The 19,029-nt window shown below is 38.1% G+C and overlaps 1 protein-coding gene across 2 annotated transcripts; it reads left to right on the top strand.

Annotated features, from left to right (window-relative positions):
* Positions 1-291: 291 nt before the first annotated feature.
* Positions 292-18,372, top strand: SLC30A6 (solute carrier family 30 member 6). Of its 2 annotated transcripts, none has more exons than XM_065835604.2 (14): positions 292-401; positions 2,864-2,950; positions 3,559-3,643; positions 4,547-4,589; positions 6,861-6,926; positions 8,048-8,128; positions 9,388-9,423; positions 10,214-10,308; positions 10,998-11,046; positions 12,981-13,100; positions 13,388-13,490; positions 13,795-13,842; positions 14,414-14,482; positions 15,673-18,372. In XM_065835604.2, exons 1-14 carry the CDS (start codon positions 399-401, stop codon positions 16,168-16,170), a joined length of 1,383 nt encoding a protein of 460 aa, XP_065691676.1. In that variant the 5' UTR covers positions 292-398; the 3' UTR covers positions 16,171-18,372. The 2 variants fall into 2 exon arrangements, with proteins under 2 accessions (XP_065691676.1, XP_065691677.1); XM_065835605.2 differs by lacking the exon at positions 292-401 and adding an exon at positions 850-1,100.
* The last annotated feature ends 657 nt before the right edge of the window (positions 18,373-19,029 follow it).

Raw genomic sequence — 19,029 nt, 5'->3', positions numbered from 1 at the left:
GTGCGTGTTGCTGGAAAAAAACACCCGCTCTGAGAGATGTGCACTGACCGCCGGTCACGCAGAATCCAGCAGCGGAGAGTGACACCGTCCTGATCTCAAGAGTACTTTTGTGTGGAGCACGTGGTGAAACAAAACCGTCCTGGCGGTTTGGAGCATCGTGACCGCCACGACTGAGTCCTCCCTCCGAGTTCCCACAGGCGCCGGGCAGATGAGGCGCAGAACGGGACAGGAGGGTGACACGCTGCCCCAGGACAGCGGCCCCTCGCGGCCGCCGGGACGCGTCACGTCCGCTGCCGCGCGCGGCCTTACGGGTCCGTTCGTTGCCGTAGCGACGGAAGCCTCCTCCTCCTCCTCTTCCGGCTTCGCATGGCGCCGTCTCTTCCGGTGCGGGGAGTAATATGGTGAGTGTCCCCTGCCTGGGGGGAGGGGGTAGTTGCGTGTTGGAACGGAACGAGGAGGCCGGTGCTGCTGCAGCTCCCCGGCGGAGGCCTCTGCCGTGGTGGCGGGGCTGGTCAAGGCTAGAGCGCCCCAGGCCCGGCACTGGCCCGGCCTGGAGCGCCGCCGCCATCCCCCGCCCCGCTCTGCTTCGCTCCGCTCCTCGCGCGCGAGCCCCGCTGGGCTGGTGATGACGTGGCTGCGCGCGGGGATGCGCCCCGCCCGGCCGGGCCTCCGGCTCGTCCAGCCGCGGGCGGCGTGACCCGTTACCGGGAGCCCAACGCCGCCACTGGCCGCCCGCCGGCGGGGCGGGCAGCTGGGGGAAGTGACCCTTCAGCGCGGCGGCGGCGGCCCGGGGCACGAGGGGCGGGCGGGCGGGCCTGCCGTGGCCGCTAACGGCTCCGGAGAAGCGCGGGCGCTGCGGCGTTCCATGTGGCAGTTGCCCTTCAGCCCCCACTCCCGCCGTGCGCGGGATCCCGCTCACCGCTGGCTCCCCGGCCGCTGGGCAGCCGACGCTGCGGGGAGTGCCCGGGGGGCTGCTCGGCTGCAAGGAGCGGAGTGTGTGTCCGGCCGCGTAGCAGTGCTGTGGTTTGAGTCTCAGCCTCAAGAGTTTTTATTCAGCACCCAACCGGTCAGGCAACGGGAAGTCACACCAGGAGAAACAGGTGATAGTGTCAGGGGGAACTTAGGGCTGTTACTCCTGATACGTACGGCTCCCTTCTGAAGAAAAACAATTCATTCTGGGAATGACCACCGTGCATCGCTGTTCAGCCGGGCATCTAAACTTTCCATTTTTATGCCGAGCACAAATAAATTGACATTAGTATCAGTAGCTGCTACTGTGAACTGTTGGCATTGTTGGAGCAGACGCTCACACTCATTGCAGAAATAGTTCTTGTACAGCTCTTCTGATACCACACAGAGCTTCAAAGGCTGAGGGGTGGGATAGCTGTCCTGCTCAGCATAGAAGTGTTTCTCTCCATTGTGTTGGCAGAAGTTGAGAAGTCAGGGGACCTTTAATGCCAAAGCACAATATCTGCTGAATTAGAGCTTGCTTCCAGGGGTGAGCTATGGCTGGCATGGGCTGCGCAAGGTTCTCATCTGTGGAACAGAATACACAGCTTTAGTGCATGGTGGCACAGCAGAGTTTGCCAGTGGACATAGTGCTAAGAGCATGGGAAAGCAATGGGGTTAAGGTGGTAGAGCACCCTTTGCAAGCAGGCAGTCCACTGCCTGTTAGAAAAGCTTTCCAAAGTGTTCTGTCATCCCGCGTGTCTTGAGGGAAAAAAATGTAATCACGTAAGGATTTGCTAGTAAATAGTAAGTGCCAACCTTTTGCCACAGGTGAGCTAAACTTGGCTTCTATAATACTGCTTTTTTTTAGTGAATGGCACCATGCACAGCATATGTGTATTTCTACAGCTATGTTTACAAATGTGTCTGTAAGTTGAGTCTCTTTTGGTGACCAGTCTATTAGTATATAATTTTGTCCCCTACTGTCAGTTACAGATGTGATAGCTTACAATCAAACCTTATTTCATCTGGCTCCAAATTGCTGCATATGACAGACCACCCATTTCAAGTTCACTAATTTATTTTGCAAATTAGAAAGGCTTTTTCTGTGCGAAGCTTATTTCTTTGTGGGGGGAGTAGAATGGAGAACAACTAACTAGAAGCTTGGGCCCCCTGAAGAAGGGGGCACAGCTGATGAATTTTTCTAGTAGTCTGCTCAATGTCACACTTTGAGAAGAGCCACGCAGCACCTCCTCACTCCCATCTCCTACATATGTTCCCTCCACCTCTGGAAAGTGTTTATCTGCGTGTAACTGGAAGTTAGGAGAGGGAGCACCTGCAGTGAGCACATCTAATGCACACATTTAGGTTAAGCCATGACTGAAATTGTTTGTGTAACTGATCATGGTCCTGGCCTCGTGTCCACTACTTTATGCATGATACTAGAATTGTTTTTATTTCTCTGATGGATTCTCATTTATGTGTATATGTGTGTCTATATATGTAAAAAAAAATTTCCCTGTTTAATAAACCAGTTAGCTTTGGATGGGAAGTATGCTCTGATAAAGAGAAATATTTGTTTTCAGATCATCTGTAGTAGTTTTTACTTAAATAAAAGAAAAACCCACCCTTTAAATGGTATTTTGGTATGGTTTTCAGTAAACTTGAAATCTGTGTTCTATCTAAATGAAACTTGATTCTAAGTCATTCATAATTTTCTAATATGAAATCTATGTGAAATGGTTATAAAAATATTGCTGCATTTAATGTTTACGTGCTGTCCCTAGTTACCAAAAAACTCATTCTGATTCTGAGATATAATTATGAAAATATTTCATAAACGCAGATTTCCTTTTTGGTAATTTAAACTATGGCTTTGGTAAAAGTTTCAAGATAACTTTTTTTATTTTTTAAGGGGACAATACACCTGTTCCGCAAATCACAGAGATCATTGGTTGGAAAGTTAACACATGAATTTAGGCTGGTTGCAGCAGATAGGAGGGTAAGTTTTTCTTTTAAAAGTGAGTAATAATAGAAAAGACATTAGCTGTGATAAGTTAAAAACATTAACTTGTGTATATTTTGAGAGTATTTATTTGGATTTTTTCAGCTGTGCTCAAAAAAAAAAAAAATCGCATCTGTGAAGCTGTGCATTGTCCCTGTTACTTAGTGTTCTTCAGAACTGTGTTTAGATTTAATATGTTCAGTAGAACTGTACACTGAATATGCACAGATGTTTTTGGGACCTAAGTTTCAGCACAAAGAAAGGAACCCACTAATATAAAATCGTATAAGTCTGTCTTCACAATCAGATTGTGTGTACTGTAATAAAATGCAAATATGATACAGGGGTGATTTATTTAGACCAAAAGGCATTTTAAGACTGGTGCACAAGCACTGTTTATAAACCAGTTTTGAGATAATCTGTAAAGTTAAAAATAGAATATGGGCTGCTTGTTCTGAATTGAATGATAAATTTTTGGGAGGGAGGAGAAGCCAGTTCTGTTTGCGTGATGAAGTACTACAATATTGTTTTTTAAAACCAGATAGATAGATTTTTGTCTTATAAATTTTGGAAGAAGTAAAATGCAAATTTATTCTCGTCAACAGTCTTGGAAGATCTTGCTGTTTGGTGCTATAAATTTAGTATGTATTGGCTTCCTGCTGATGTGGTGCAGCTCTACAAACAGCATAGGTAAGTGACTCTTTTACTGAAACTACAACCGACTACCATGTGATTCTTGGCCTGTGAAATTTCAACATACTAAAAAAGTCAAGCGCACAGCCAGGTTTGGAAAGTTTTTCCTTTTGGTTTGCCACAGTCATTTTAGGTAAGCGTGGATGGCTGGAAGTCTTCTGAAGTTTGCAAGGCATTCCAGACTTGCTGGTCATTTTCTTCCTGCAGCACTCTCTTTACATTTAAGATTGAAAAAAAAATAGACTTGTAAGCTAGTCCTCAAACCTATTCCTTATATAAATAGTACCAGTGACACATATAGAGACCCTCACAGTTGAATGAAGATGTTTGTAGTGTGACACAAGACTTCTCCAGTTCCAGGAACGCTCCTTTTCAATATAATGTTTGTCTTCTACTTTTGTATAGGGGGTCCAAGATGCTTCTCATAATCTGTGCTGAAAGTAGAATACCTTACATTTTTAGTTTGTGACACAAGTTTTCTTGCAGTTTCAAGATGGGTCAGAGAAGTAAAACAAGTGAAAAATTCCTACTTTTAACTTCATTAATGCACATAAGAGATCTCTTGTTTTGGCAGATGATATGTTACTACAAGATCTCCTGAATTGTCTGTATTTAGATTCCTAGTCATAAGTTTAATATCTTTTGTATCTGGGCATTATTACATGCCTTATTAGAATTAGGATTGCCATAATCAACCTGTTTATGAAGTTCAATGTACTGGTGTGCTTAGGACATTCATATTGTAGGCACATACAAAAGACAGACTTGCTCTGTCAGCAGAGGCAATTTATGTAGATAGAAGATGAAAAAGAGATGCACAAGAGGGTTTTAGAAGAACGAAAGTGATTTCTGCATTGAAAAGTTATATGAATTGATTTTTTTTTTTTTTTTTTATTACAGCTTTAACTGCTTACACATATTTGACAATCTTTGACCTTTTCAGGTGAGTTTTTTTCCAATTTAGTCTCACTGTTCCTTTCTGCCTGTCTTTGCGTATTTCTATGCATATGTAATTTATGTACAGATACAAACCCATGTTATTTAGAGTCATCCGTATAGAAACAGTGTTTGGTTTAAATATATCTTAAATGAGTGTAACATTGTACATCGCAATAGATTATGAGAAACAGCAAAACTGTATTGAGAATGACTAGCAACAAATCAGTTCAGTCATGGATTACTCTGTGCATAACGACGTAAAAGAGAATCTGGCATCAAACTGTTATCTGGTGGTCCATTCAGAACATTTCCCTAATGCAACTGCCATTGGTTCTGAATTATCCATCAGCTTTAACATCAGGAAACAAGGAGTATCTAATCCTATTTCTGTTTCAAAATATCTCAAGAACTAGGTCCCATACGGTCTTCCAACAAGTTCATTAGATACCTGTTTTTAGTATTTTTCCCTTTTCCTAACAAAATATTAAACTACTTAAAGTATGAAAGTTCTGAACACTTTCAATAATATTGATAATGCAGACATGAAATATATTCAGTTATTACCCGAGATGCAGATTGGTAGTAGTGGTTGGGAAATAAACTGCATAAAATGCATGTATTTTTTTTAATTGTTGGCATACATTATCTTCCTTGCTAGTCCATTAGCTTATAAAAAGTATGGATGAGCTGTCTGCTTTGCTCACTACTTATCTGACTGATAGTAAAACATTTGTAAATAACGGCAGCAAATGTGCAGAAAGGAAAATGAATGGTTGATACAGGCACAAACATACTTGATCTATGACTGTATTAGAATTGTGATATAACTTCAGTGAATCTCATCTTTCTCAGAATTGTGTTATCTGCTGAGTTTTGTCATCTTGAATCAAAATACCTTTTTCACCTTGGGGAAAGTCTTGATGTTATATTTTGTATTTGTATAGAATATTATTTTTTTAGTTTTAGGAAAAGATGGAATACCCCTGGCACTGACATGTTAGCTTATATAGGGGATAGACTAAAAGATTATTCAAACTTGCAGCGATCTCTTTCAAGAGTTTTGATTTGCTGTAAAGGAGAACAGTGCTCAGTAATTCTGCTGCAAAAATCTTTCTGGTTCTTTCATTTTTGTCATCTTCCAGGTCATTTATAATAGTCTCACTGAATATATGAATTTACTATTTTTTATATGAGCAGTATTATTTCCTTTGCTTTTGCTTTTACTTCACACAGCTGTGGATCAGGTTGGAATTTCAGGTGTTCAATATGAGAGAAAAACTTCAAAAGAAAATAGCAAGAGACTGTTAGTGAGTATCCAGTTAAGTGAGAGCTTGTGTAGATTAATGCAGCCCAAAAAAGGAAATTTGTTTTCACCGTGTACATAGACATTACACTATGGAAAAGAAAGGCAGCACTTGTCATAGCCTGAGACTTATTGCTCGGTGCTAAATCTAATTCATGGTATATCTCTAAAAGAAGGGTTCAATTGAGAGCTTGCTTCACTTTTTCACTGGGATGCAACAGAAATGACACGAACGTGACAGTCCTGTCATCTTGCTTATCATGTACCTTCTAATTTAAATGGCCTTTCTCAGGTTACAGTATTTCTAGGCAAGTTCATAAAGGACATGTAAGAAGGGCATTTACTGGGTGTTTAGTCTGATATTCTCATAGGCTTTTGCTTTGTATTTTTCATTACTCTGTGTGACACCTGCCACTATTAAAAGGATTTTCTCAAACCACCTTTGCCTGTTAGTCAGGTTCTAGTGTACCTGGTCTCACATGCTCCAGGTCCCTTTCAGAAAAAATCATGCAATACATCCAGATTAAGCACTGGTTGTGCTGGTTTGTTTCAGGATGTCAGTGTAAAAATGCACAGCATTTAGAGTTAAGGTAAACTTGATTTAGGTTGAGTGATGTTCTGTATTAGAAGAAAGTTGGCAGTAGCCTTTGTAAGCGCAGCACACCAAAAGTGCAGCATTAGGCTGTCTCCTGGTGTAAGGAAGTAGATCGACTAGTGTTCTGCTTAAATTATTTGCTGCCCTTTTTATGGGAACAGCTGAAACATCACTGTGCAGTCTCAGTTTTATTCCCAAGCTCAACGTTTTTTTTGATTCACTGGAACCCTTATTGTGACAGCGATGGAGGTGTTGAGTTCATGGTAGGTCATAGTTATATTGATTTGTTCAATATGGGAAAAGTATATATTTGTAGATTATCCAGTTTGTAATGGCTGCAGTTATTTATCATAGTCTAATTCTCCCCTTTTTTTCAGTTTAGTAACATGTCTAATAAGCTACTGGGTAATGATGAAGAAACCCAGCCCAGTCTATTCATTTGGGTAAGTACTGATAACAAGATCCAGTGTTTGATAATACAACATTTCATATGCTGCTGACTGTCGTTGCCTGTACGCTTTAACAGCCATTACTCACTATCTGTTTGTAAAAGAGCCTAAAAATAAGGAGACCTAAGACTGTTGTGGAGTCTCCTACTCTGGAGACATTCAAAACCTGTCTGGACGCCTTCCTGTGTAACCTCATCTAGGTGTTCCTGCTCCAGCAGGGGGACTGGACTAGATGATCTTTCGAGGTCCTTTCCAATCCCTAACATTCTGTGATTCTGTGCGATGCTGTGAAGAACAGTACAGAATAGGGGAGGGATAGGAAAAAAAGAATTAGAGAATGCTTAATTTTAAGCTGTTTGTGGTAAGTGGAGTTTTGGCTTAAAATAAATTGAAAATAATGCCTATTCCGTAAAGCATCCACTTTATTCCCATCTCTTTGCTCTTGAAAGAATTGGAAATAGTAGGTCTATCCTGCTGGTTCCTGCACAGACCAGAATGTATTTGATGCATTGTGTTAAAGAAATATTCTTGACTGACCCTAGGTTTCCTGTAGCATAGTCTCAGACATCTGTGATTAAAAAAATAGTTTAATCGAAGGATAAAATAAATAATAAATTGAAAGGTACAGCAAAGAAACAACCTGAACTGGGGGTCTCCCAAGGGGAGGGACCCTGACACAAGAGGCTTGGGCTTTTAAACCCTCAGAGTCCATGCAGCTGCTCTTCATGTGTTGTCCATGCACCTCTTGGTCCGCTGATAATGCTGGTTCTGAGGGCTTCTTTTTTTCTTATTAGATTCTCTTCTTCTGTCCTCCAGGCAGCTTTTTTACTGTTCTTGTCTTGCTAATTTGCAGCATCTGCTGACAATGTTGCCTGTCTATCTCCTGGTACTTGTCTTTATGGCCCCTCCATCACCAACAAACCAGGTTAAGATAAGTTAAACACTTATGGCCTGAAATTCTTTGCCACTCATCCTAAGTTTAGCTACTCATGCTAAAATAGGTTATTTGAACAGAAGTATACAGCTAAAATAATAGAATACAATTTAAAAGTTAGGTGGATTAAACTTCTTCTGCAAGACGTTCAATGTTTCTAAAATTATTTCTCAAATTTCAGGTTTGAAAGGTTTGAAGTTCTAGCCGTATTTGCATCTACGGTTCTGGCACAGCTTGGTGCTCTTTTAATACTGAAAGAAAGGTAGGGATATGTACCATTTTCTTTAATTTTTTTAATGATGTATGATGATATTCGAGATTGAACAAAAGCACATTATACAAATGCTATCTGTACAGAGACGTTGTAGAAAACAATTCAGAGTTTTTAAAATTTTGCTAAACCTTACTACTTACTTACGGTGATTACACTATATGGAGGCTTTAGATAAAATGATAGGAATTGATAAATATAATTAAACAGTTTTCAAGGAAAAGACTTGATGTTCCTCAGAAGCATATTTTCTGAAAAGTTTGGTATTTCATTTAGTGTATTTCCCTATGCATCTGTACTTTTTAAATCCATTAATAAAGTTGTGTGTGTTTTGTTGTTGTTTTGTTTTATTTTACTTCAGTTACTTTGTGAAGTAAAGCCAGTTCAGAGTATATGAATGATCTGGATGTTTAAACTATTAATTTCATCAGTCCCTCAAAATTTGCTCAAGTATTAATTTGACATACCATCTACACTTGGAAGCTTTTGTATTTCAGGAGATTAGCCTACAAAATTATTTTAGTCTTTAAAAATGAAGAGGCTTTTGCTAATATCTAGGATTTAAAACGGAGGCAGTGTAGCTTCCATTTTTCTATTCAAGGGCTCTATTTTCTCTATAAAGGGCTATGTTAATAATTTATCAATTTTATACTATAGGTTGATCTATTGTATTGATAATATGCTGGAATTAATTCTAATAATGATGCACTGTCAAAGCCTCAGAGTTTTTGAACATCAATTTTAGGAAATTCCCAGAACTTACCATAGTTTTTTTGTTACAGCTGAAGCTCATTTCTTATTTTACTGGTGGGTAAAAAAAGATTTGCATCTCCACTACAGCATCCATCATCTACTTTATTTAACCTTTCTTAGTGAGAGGCTATAAGTCAGGGATTTCAGACTTATTTAATGTGATTCCCAGCACTGGTGGTGACAGTAACAGTATTTTTTGGCATTTTCATTTACAAACATCTTTTTATTGTGTAGGCAGCATTCCTGGTAGCTAGCACCTATGTGACACAGTTTGGAAATAGTCAGAAAATCTAAATTGCACCCTGCATCATCTTAGTGTTAAATTCTTGCCTCGCTTACAGAAACTGCTGTGTTTATTTAAGCAATTCATTTTTTTTGCAGCACTGTATCTGTCAGTTTTTGTTTATGAATTGGCAGATGATTCTCCAGGACTGAGAAAATATGCTATCAAGGTTTTATTGCCTTAATATAACTCTAATTTTCAATTACTTTTGTAGTGCAGAGCGGTTTCTGGAACAACCTGAGATACACACGTAAGAAATTATTTTGACATGTAAAATGTTTTTTCAGTGTCTCTTTGTGTTTCTGATTCTTAATCTAGCATGTCTTAGTTATGCAAGAACATTTAACATCCAATTCAGTTTAGTATCTTGGCATTTGTTTCAAACTATGTGTAAGCTATATTGCAGATGGTTTTTTTTTGACGTACGATTGAAATGTAATGCACATGCTCTGTTAAATAATGATTTCACTGTATGTTGCTGATTTTGCTGGCTTGGTTATTTCTTATGGAGGCCTCTTAGGAGGCCTGGTGTGTGGTGGGGAAGGACGCTGCAATCATTAGAGGACAGGAGGTGTTGCAAAGATGATGAAGACTGTAAAAAATATTGGGAAAGGAAAAGAAGGTGTAATGGGACAAAAGGCTGGGACATGGGATGTATGGTGAAGGTGTAGTTCTCCTAGGAAAGGGAAGGCGCATAGGGCATAATTCCATAGAAAACTAAGCTTTTTTACCTCTGCTGCTGAGGAGACAACATATTTATATCATCAAAGAGCAAACATATGTGTGTGTGCCTATATGCAACTGGTTAAGAACTGTTACTCAGTATTATGACCATTACAGCCTAATGTGATAACACTAACATACAAAGTTCAGTGATGTCATATAACACTTAAAATGATAATACGCTGCCAGTTATTAAGCATTATGCTAGTTTATCTTACTCTTGGTGTCAATCTTGGTGAAAGACATCACACAAAGTATTTTGATACTGTTACTAGCAATTAATAGCTTGATATGTATATATTTTTTCCCCTTCCTAGGGGCCGATTGCTGGTTGGTACTTTCGTGGCTCTCTTTTTCAACTTATTTACAATGCTTTCCATTAGGAATAAGCCTTTTGCTTATGTCTCTGAAGGTATGTGATAAATTAATCTATAACAAGAATTGGGAAAATATTTTAATGCTCCTATTTTTATTGAGGTATAACTTGTCTGGTAACTTACTTAACTAGTGGGTATATATTACTGTTACCTCTATTGATATAACTTTATGCAGTTTAGAATTGCCATCCAAATTTCAACTCTAGTTTGTTTGTAGGGCTCTCTGAGTAGGATGTCGTGATTAATATGGTAAACTAAGTATCATTTTAATGTTGAAGTACCCTTTATTTTCAGTCTTTTGGGTACAACCAATGAAGGTCATCTGACAGATATCAGAACTTTGAAGATATTTTATGGATATATTAATGGATTAGAAATAAATTAATGTAATATTCTTCTTAATAGCTCTTTTACCTGGGACTTTTTCACTGTGAAGCAGGCTTACAATCTTTCCTGCTAACTGTACATTGTTTATATGTTATACTTTATATTATATAAAATATAATTATGGTTATTATAATCTGCAATTATATTTGTATTTAATCAGTCCAGATTATCATGAGAGACAGGCATTTTACTGACTGGAAAAGTCAAGCAACAGTGAATCTGTTCAGCTGCATTTATTAATTGACAATGTATTGGGTTCTTCCATTAAAATAAAAATTTAAGTGTACTTTAAAATGAATACCTTTACTTGTAGTAATTGTATTCCCTTCTTTTGCAGCTGCCAGCACAAGTTGGCTTCAGGAGCATGTTGCAGATCTTAGTAGAAGGTAAAGCTTTATAATGTTTTTCAAAATTGTCAGTTTATAGAAGGCAATGTTGTCTTTTTGTATATAATAATGAATTGGATGGGTATTGAGGTGTAAACTGATGTGTATCACAGCTTGTAAAATAGCTGTACCTACTGTAGGTCTAGTGTATGAGCTCTAGATTAAACATTGTCTCATAGTTGTCAGATATATCAACCTAATGAAAATACATCTTTCAGTGTAACTTACCCTCTGAAAGTGTTCAGTACTTGATATGTAATTCTCCTTGGATGAGGTGAGGTAAACTATTGTAGCTTTGTCCTGTACAGACTTGGTCTGCATTTCTCAACAATCATTACCTGAAGGGTATATTTTGTAGTAATTTGTGTTTATTTAGTCTGTGGGGTGGGCAAATGACTAGGATGGTTTAAGTGTGATATATGAATCTGGCTGCTAACTGGAACATAGCTGTGGAAACTCCTCAGCTGAGCAGCAGGAAACCACAATTTTCCAAAGGCTGAAGCTGTGTTGCTCATTCATCTTATCTGCTAATTCTCTTGTCTGTGTTGGATATCTGAATGCAAGACGACATTGTTTGCAAATAATTTTGTTTATTTTGAGCCATACATGTTCTTCCAGGTACTTATGCTGTCAGTATCAAAATAAGGAAGTTAAACCGTATTGTATAGCATGTTAAGTATGCTGCAAAGCCTATCTGTTTCTGTATGTTGTGATTTTTGTATACAATTGAGGAAAGCAGCGAAGGCTGGCTCGTTAAACAGAACAATTGTTTTTTATGTGGCTATAAGGTGTTATATCATCAGACTGAAATTCTGAAAAAGCTTTGGAAGACTAACAGTAGGGTTGCCCAAGCACCTGGAGTTTCAGTGTAAAAAAAGAAATGTGGATAGCAATCAGAGACACTAGCAGAGTTTTTCTTTAATGATGTGGTAACACAGCATTATGGGGAAGTACACGAATGGATAACTTGAAGGGCTCCCAAATCAAGGGTCTGGAATTACTACTGGATTTTGACAAAACCTGCAGACAATTATGCCAACAATTTAAAAAAAAATATTAAGTTGGGTTAGTACATATACAGCTGTTTCAGATGTGTTCTCTGAAGCAGTGCTGATTACAAAATATCTGCACCTGTATATAATTATGTTGATTAAAATTCTTGGAGGAGCAGACCAGCTTGTAATGTCTAAACATAGGTTGGTTCTAAACAGCAACAAAACATTTTGTGTTGTTATTTCCTTCACATTTTCCAGTACGTGATGTGCACTTACATTCACTGGGAAGGACAGAAGCTTTTTTCACTCTCTATGCTGTCGTTGATAGGAGATAGCTATAAATAAATAGCTTATTACAACATTCCCGCATGGATTTTTTGGTCTGCTCTTATTCAACTAGCTGGTATCCTTCCTCTTTTCAGCTTCCATGAATGAGTTAGATTTGGCTTTAGAACACTTGCACACCAAGGTGGCAGGTGGGTTGAAGACTAGAGATATACACCCCTGGCCACTCCCTGAGACTTACATATCTGTAATAGCAATATCTGAACCTGTAAAGCACTTGTGCACAGCTGACACAGCTAACTGTGTTGCCAGAAAATAAAAAGTAGCACGAGTTTTTTATTTTAACGTGTAGAAAAACTGTATAAAGATGAGTGTAGTATAATGTTTTGTGGATATGAAGCAGATTTAAGATGCAAGAGGTATTAGTTTTGGATATAAGGGAAATGTAACGTGGATCTAGACTTGATTAATTTTTGATGCCATCAGACAGAACTTTGAGCAGAATTAGAAGAGTCATTTCAGTCCTCAAAGACATCATTTGCTGTGACTGCAGGGTGTATTTGAAGTCAAATGCTGAAACAGTGGCTATAACTCTTACATTTTGAGGTAATGATGAACAGCTGGCTGACAATGGCTTTTTCTGTTTTGTTACAGTATTTGTGGAATCATCCCAGGATTGAGTAGCATATTTCTGCCACGAATGAACCCTTTTGTATTGATTGATATTGCTGGAGCTCTAGCTCTTTGCATTACATATATGCTCATTGAAATCAAGTACGTAAAGTTGTTTTAAAAACAGTAACTCTTTTTGTATCCCATCTATGGGAAATTGCATTTTTTTACATTAAAGGGGTGATCTCATCAAAAGCTGTGTTTTGTATGAATGGGATTGCAAAGCTATGAATATATTAATCTTTTTTCAAAGATGTAGAGTTCTCCTGAGATTAGTGTGTGTAATATTTTGTAAGTGTATGTAATTTAAAAGAATGAAAAAATCAAAAGAAAATTATTATGCTTTTAAAAAATGTAAATACTTCTTTCTCTTTAAAATTACTCTGTAGCAACTATTTCGCTGTAGACACAGCTTCTGCTGTAGCAATTGCTTTGATGACATTTGGTACCATGTATCCCATGAGTGTCTACAGTGGGAAAGTACTACTCCAGGTAAGGCAGTGTCACAAAACACATTTTTTTGTGGTTTCAGTTTTGTTAAATGTCTGTATTATTTTGGAAACATAAATTAAGCCTTTGAATAAGTGTTCCAAGGGGAACTTGTGATGTGCTGGAAGAATTTTAAGGGCCTCAGAAATACGCATCATGAAGTAATAAGAATTTATTGTGTAATGCCATTGGTCTCTTGTGTATTTAGACCAGAGTTAAAGACTCTCTTACTTAAACAGGGCCAGTTAATTTTTATTATAACTTTTTTCTTCTTTTTCTTCTTTTTTTCTCCCTTTTTTTTCTTAAGACAACTCCACCTCATGTGATTGGCCAGCTAGATAAACTTCTTAGAGAGGTAAGTCAGTGTATAATACATGACACAGAGTGCACAGCTAACATTAAACAGGCATTCAGGAATATGAAGAGGTTTTGTGAGTAGTCCAAGAAGATTGCTAAGGAATTTTTTTTTTATGTTATTGTTTAGCTGCTTATGGATCTTGCTGTCTAAGATAACGGTGTCATTCAGGTATCTAGAATAAATCTGTTGAAGTAGTGCAGGCTATTGTTTTTATTAACTAAATTCAAGATACCATTGAATAGGTTTACAAATGTGTGTGTGTACAGGTGTCCGTTTACATACAGGATATCAAGTTGAGAAAATATTGCAGTTTGGCAGCAAGAATTATTCAAAATGAGTTACTTATATTAACTTTTTTAATGGATTCAGTTGTCTAAGGGTAGCAAAAGTACAGTAGGTAAGCATTAGTGGCACCACAAACAGACATTACATTCTATATTGTGGAAGCTTTTCTTTCACAACTGAAAATGCTGTATTATTCAGCTATGTGTGAAAGTACATTTCCAAAAGGATTTGAAACATTATTTCTAATTTATTTTCATATTTCTGGATGTTTGTGTAAAATTAGGTTTCAACTTTGGATGGTGTCTTGGAAGTTCGAAATGAGCATTTCTGGACACTAGGTTTTGGCACTTTGGTAAGTTATGTCTTTAGTGTCTTTTTAGCCTCTAAAAAGAGTTGTCAGTTACTACTTTAATTTTTTTATTTAAATAAAGAGATTTCTTTTGAAATCTTAAATATTAAAAAAAATTGGAGTCAGTACTCGGTCCTTGTGATTTATTGCAAAACTTCTCTTCCCCTGTCCTTTATATTTTTTTAAAGCTTTACTATTGGTTAATGTTATTAATGTATATTGCAGCTCTGGATTAAAGCATGCATTTTGCAACTGTAGAATTTCTTTATGTTGCGACAGCCAGAAAATGAAGACTCTTCCAATTTTTCTCTACTTCTGAATTCTTCCAGTATGCTCCCCTTCTTAAAAAAAAATTAAAAAGCAGAAGCTCCGACTTCCTGCTGTGAAAACGGCTTTCAGTTTGCTATTCTGCCACCCGAATACTGGATCACAGCATTGTTTTATTGATCACACGTGTTTACAAAACCTTTGTATCCATATTTACCTGTTGACATCTTCCATATTAGAGCAGAAACTTCCCAAGACCTGGATATGTTTTCAGCTGCACCATCTGATGTAAAAATGGCTTATAGAGCACAGGCTGTGAACCATGTTCTTTATTAAATATGAAAAAGCATGTGAGGGGTTCTGTTTTGCGTCCTGTTCTCTTCTGCAGCAGTAGTTCAAGGTAAATGAGATCTAGCATCGCTGAGAGGAAGGCAGGGGCAACCTGCAGTTATACACAAGTCCAGGAGAAGCTCTCTGACTGAGTTCCACAGGGGATGTTACCTCTGTTCTTGCTGGAGTGGATCTGCCATGTGTGTTGTCCTCTTGTCAGCTCCAACAGCACCGTGATGACACTTTCTCCTAAATTTGGAATATGGAGTTTGTCTGCCCTTTTTCTTCTTTTGGGCCATCTTTTTTCCTAGCTGTTGCTTTTCCTTCTATCGCATATTGTATTTTATAGTTTGGCGTTAAGGCTCACTTTTCCTGAATGATGACCTTGATGTGTTCATAACAGATCAACACATTAGAAAAGATCAAAATGTGTCCTAATTATGGAATTATCTAAGAAGTTTCTCGATTTAGACAATCTCCACTGCAAAAGGTGTTTGCGTAATTCTCTGCAGGATAACTTAGTTCTTCTTGAATACATATGGAGAATCTTTACTGAAGCAACAGTTAACAGCCGACTTATTTTTATCACTTTCTAGGCTGGATCAGTACACGTCCGAATTCGGAGAGATGCAAATGAACAAATGGTACTTGCGCACGTCACCAACAGATTATACACATTGGTCTCTACATTGACTGTTCAGATTTTCAAAGATGACTGGATCAGACCTACCTTATCATCTGTGCCTATTGCCAACAACATTCTGAACCTTTCGGATCATCATATTATTCCAATGCCACCTTTGAAAGCTGCTGAGAATTTGAACCTTGTTACATCCACTCCAGCTAAGCCCAGCAGCCCACCGCCAGAATTTTCTTTTGATACACCAGGCAAAAATGTGAGCCCAGTCATCCTCTTGAACACTCAGACAAGGCCCTATGGATTGGGCTTCAGCCACGGATCTGTGCCCTACAGCAGTGTACTCAGTCAAGGATTTGGAATACCGGGAACGGGAGCAACTCAAGGATTCAGAACTGGTTTTACAGATGTCCCAAGCAGATATGGAACAAACACTCGTGGGCAGCCCCGACCATAATAAACACCGTTATTTATTGTACTTAAGGGTATTGACTTAATTCTTTTATTACCCAATTTTTATAAACATTTGGAATGTCAGATCATTCTAAATGGCTGGGAACAAGTGCATTGTTCATATTCATAAAATGGTTAATTTCCATTTTTTTTTCTTTGCATCAGCAGTAGCCTGTGTAATGCCACAAATATTTTCCAGACTTGTAATACTTTACAGGTGTTTTTTATAGAGTGTCTGTTTCTATTCAGCTTTTTATTCACTTTTCTTTATTTTCCCAGAAGGTGTTGAGATATAGCACAACTCCATAAAAGAGTAAAATTGTTACCAGGTAGCATTTTTTTTCTTATGAGAATTTCTTACTGAATGCGGAATAGCTGAGAAAATAGGAAATTGCAGAAATACACGTCCCAGTTTTTGAGAGATGTTTTGATTGCTGTATTAAGCCACTTTTTGGCAAAGTCACAATTAGGTTTTGGTTGCAAAAATCCATCAGTATTCGTATTGTGACCATTGTGAAGACAATCTGACATTTCAGATTCTAATTAATTTTGTGAGACCATGTCCTTACATTTTTATTGATGCTTTTATAGAAGTTCAGATGGTTCAGCAACCATTTTCTATTTGTAAGTATTCCATATTCTTCTCTGGTGTTTCTTCCTTTTTGGTTTAACTGCAAAATTATTTAGCAATATACTGGGAAATAAAATATTTCAAACTTAAGATTTTAAAAGCACCTCTTTTTTTATGATTAACCCTATTTAAGATACAGAGCAGATGGCTGTATTGTTTCTGAAGCCAGAATTTCATTTTTGAATATGGAAAGTATTCCCTCATTCAATTGTGACTTTGTATTTTTCCTCTTTGTATTTTTTCTGTAGTTTCAGGAGAAGAATACCTGTTTATATACCTGGAGTACAGATCAGTGATGACTGACAGTTCTTGAAGTCATTGCTAGTGCTTCACTTTTGGGGCACACTTGCAACAAAACTGCCTAACTTGTCCCTGCTTCTGCATCTGCTGCACATCTAGACGGCTGTATTTCTTCAGGGCCTTTCTCAGAAAGCTCTTCCCTCTGCCTGCTGTCTGTTTCTTCACTGCTCTGAGAACAGGGAAAGAGGCCTTTTAGAAATACTTTATTTTCCTGTTCTCCTGTGCAGTATATGTCTTTTGATTCCCTGGCCAATACCTTCTCTGCACTTTCTTCTGCATCTCTTGGCTGTTAAGGAAGGGGTTGCCCATTCCTATTGTTTCACTTGCAACTCAGGGTGCTATATATTGGCTTCCACCTTGTTAATCTGTATGCTGAGTAAGTGTCTCCATTTGTCCAAGGTGGTTACATGGAGCTGTAGTATCTCAGGGACTCCAAAGATATTAATGTTACCTGAAGATAATGGGTATGATAGAGAAATCTTTCTCTTATATGTCTGAGTTGAGGAAAAACAGCCTTCATTTGAATTTTCAAGATTTGTGGTCTTTTCACACTGGCTGAGGATTTCTTCTTCTTCATAAGGACATTGCTTTCCTCTTCTTTTTTTATTTTTAATTTTTTTTTTTATTTCCCCCTCCACTACCTGTGTTTCTTACTCCAACGTATAGAGGAGGGCAGCACTCTTGCAAACGAAGCAAGGTGACATTCTGCATGAAGGTGTTTTGCTGGGATGTTTCAGGCTGAGGTTAGTGTCCACACTGCCACTGGTGTACAGTCCATGTAAGCTACAAGTAGGGAATCTAGTTGTGTACTTCATTTGCAGCAAGGGTAACAGTTCCATTGCTGTGTCAGAAAATGGAATTATGCGGAAAATTTGCATTTAAAGATTGCAATGAACTTATAACAATGGGCTACGTTTCATTCAGGTCAGTATTAGCTCAGTAATCACCTTTCTTTTCATTACTCTGTCCTTATGTGTGGTCTATTACATGTGCTGTTTCTGCATGGGAATTCGCTGAAGTACAGAACACTTGAACGGATTCTCTGTGCCTCTTGTGTGCTGAACTAGACTGCACTCTGCAGCATCTGCAACACCTTAGAGCCAGCAGAATGTTTACAATATACTACTCCTGTGTGGCCTATTTGAGAATTGTTCCTTACTCCAGTTTCATAACCAAACACTTGCCCTTTTTCTGACATTTTAAATACATTGTATTATATTGATTGCATGCCTACTTGTTTTCGGTAGAAAATTAAAGCTCCATTTTATTAAAAAATGAAGCTGATCTCTGATTTAAGAAAAAGAAGGGAGAACAAGAATCCCAGAATTCTGAGTGCAATATCCTCACTTTAACAAAGTTATTTTTGGAGTGATTGTTTACAATATATATCATATATGCAGATGATAAAGATTCTTGTAGAGATTAAAACAGCTTCTTAGCTGCTTTGTTGTGAATATATTAAGAATATTTGCTAAATCAGCACAGAGTAAAATGTCTTCTTTTATATGAGGAAAATAAAATCAGTGTCATGCTTAAATGACAAGGAAAAAGTGGTAATTTGTATGCAAGATTTTATAAAAGTTATCTTTATATACTGACTGTCTAATTGATGCTCTCGGGTGATACTTCAAGCTCAATGAGCAGATGTGTGAAACTTTGAAACTGTTTTTCTAGGTCTGCTACAAATGTAGACTGCATCTTTGTAATAATTCTACAGAAAGCACTTCTACTGCATTTTGTCTTTTATAATTGTATTTTGCTGTTAGGTGGCCACGATCTAAATGTTTATTTGAAATGTGGTGAATGAGAATTGCTAATACATGAACTCTTTGTTCCTGGTGATAGGAGTGCTGCCCCAGCTGGAGGAAAAAAGACTGATGCTCCTTGTCATTTCTCTCTGCCACAGGATTTGGTGGTGTTACTCCCTTAACT

Source organism: Patagioenas fasciata, chromosome 3, assembly GCF_037038585.1.
Source record: "Patagioenas fasciata isolate bPatFas1 chromosome 3, bPatFas1.hap1, whole genome shotgun sequence".
NCBI lineage: Eukaryota > Metazoa > Chordata > Aves > Columbiformes > Columbidae > Patagioenas > Patagioenas fasciata.
The sequence above is the reverse complement of the archived record's forward strand: the minus strand, read 5'-3'. Positions and strand labels throughout refer to the sequence as shown.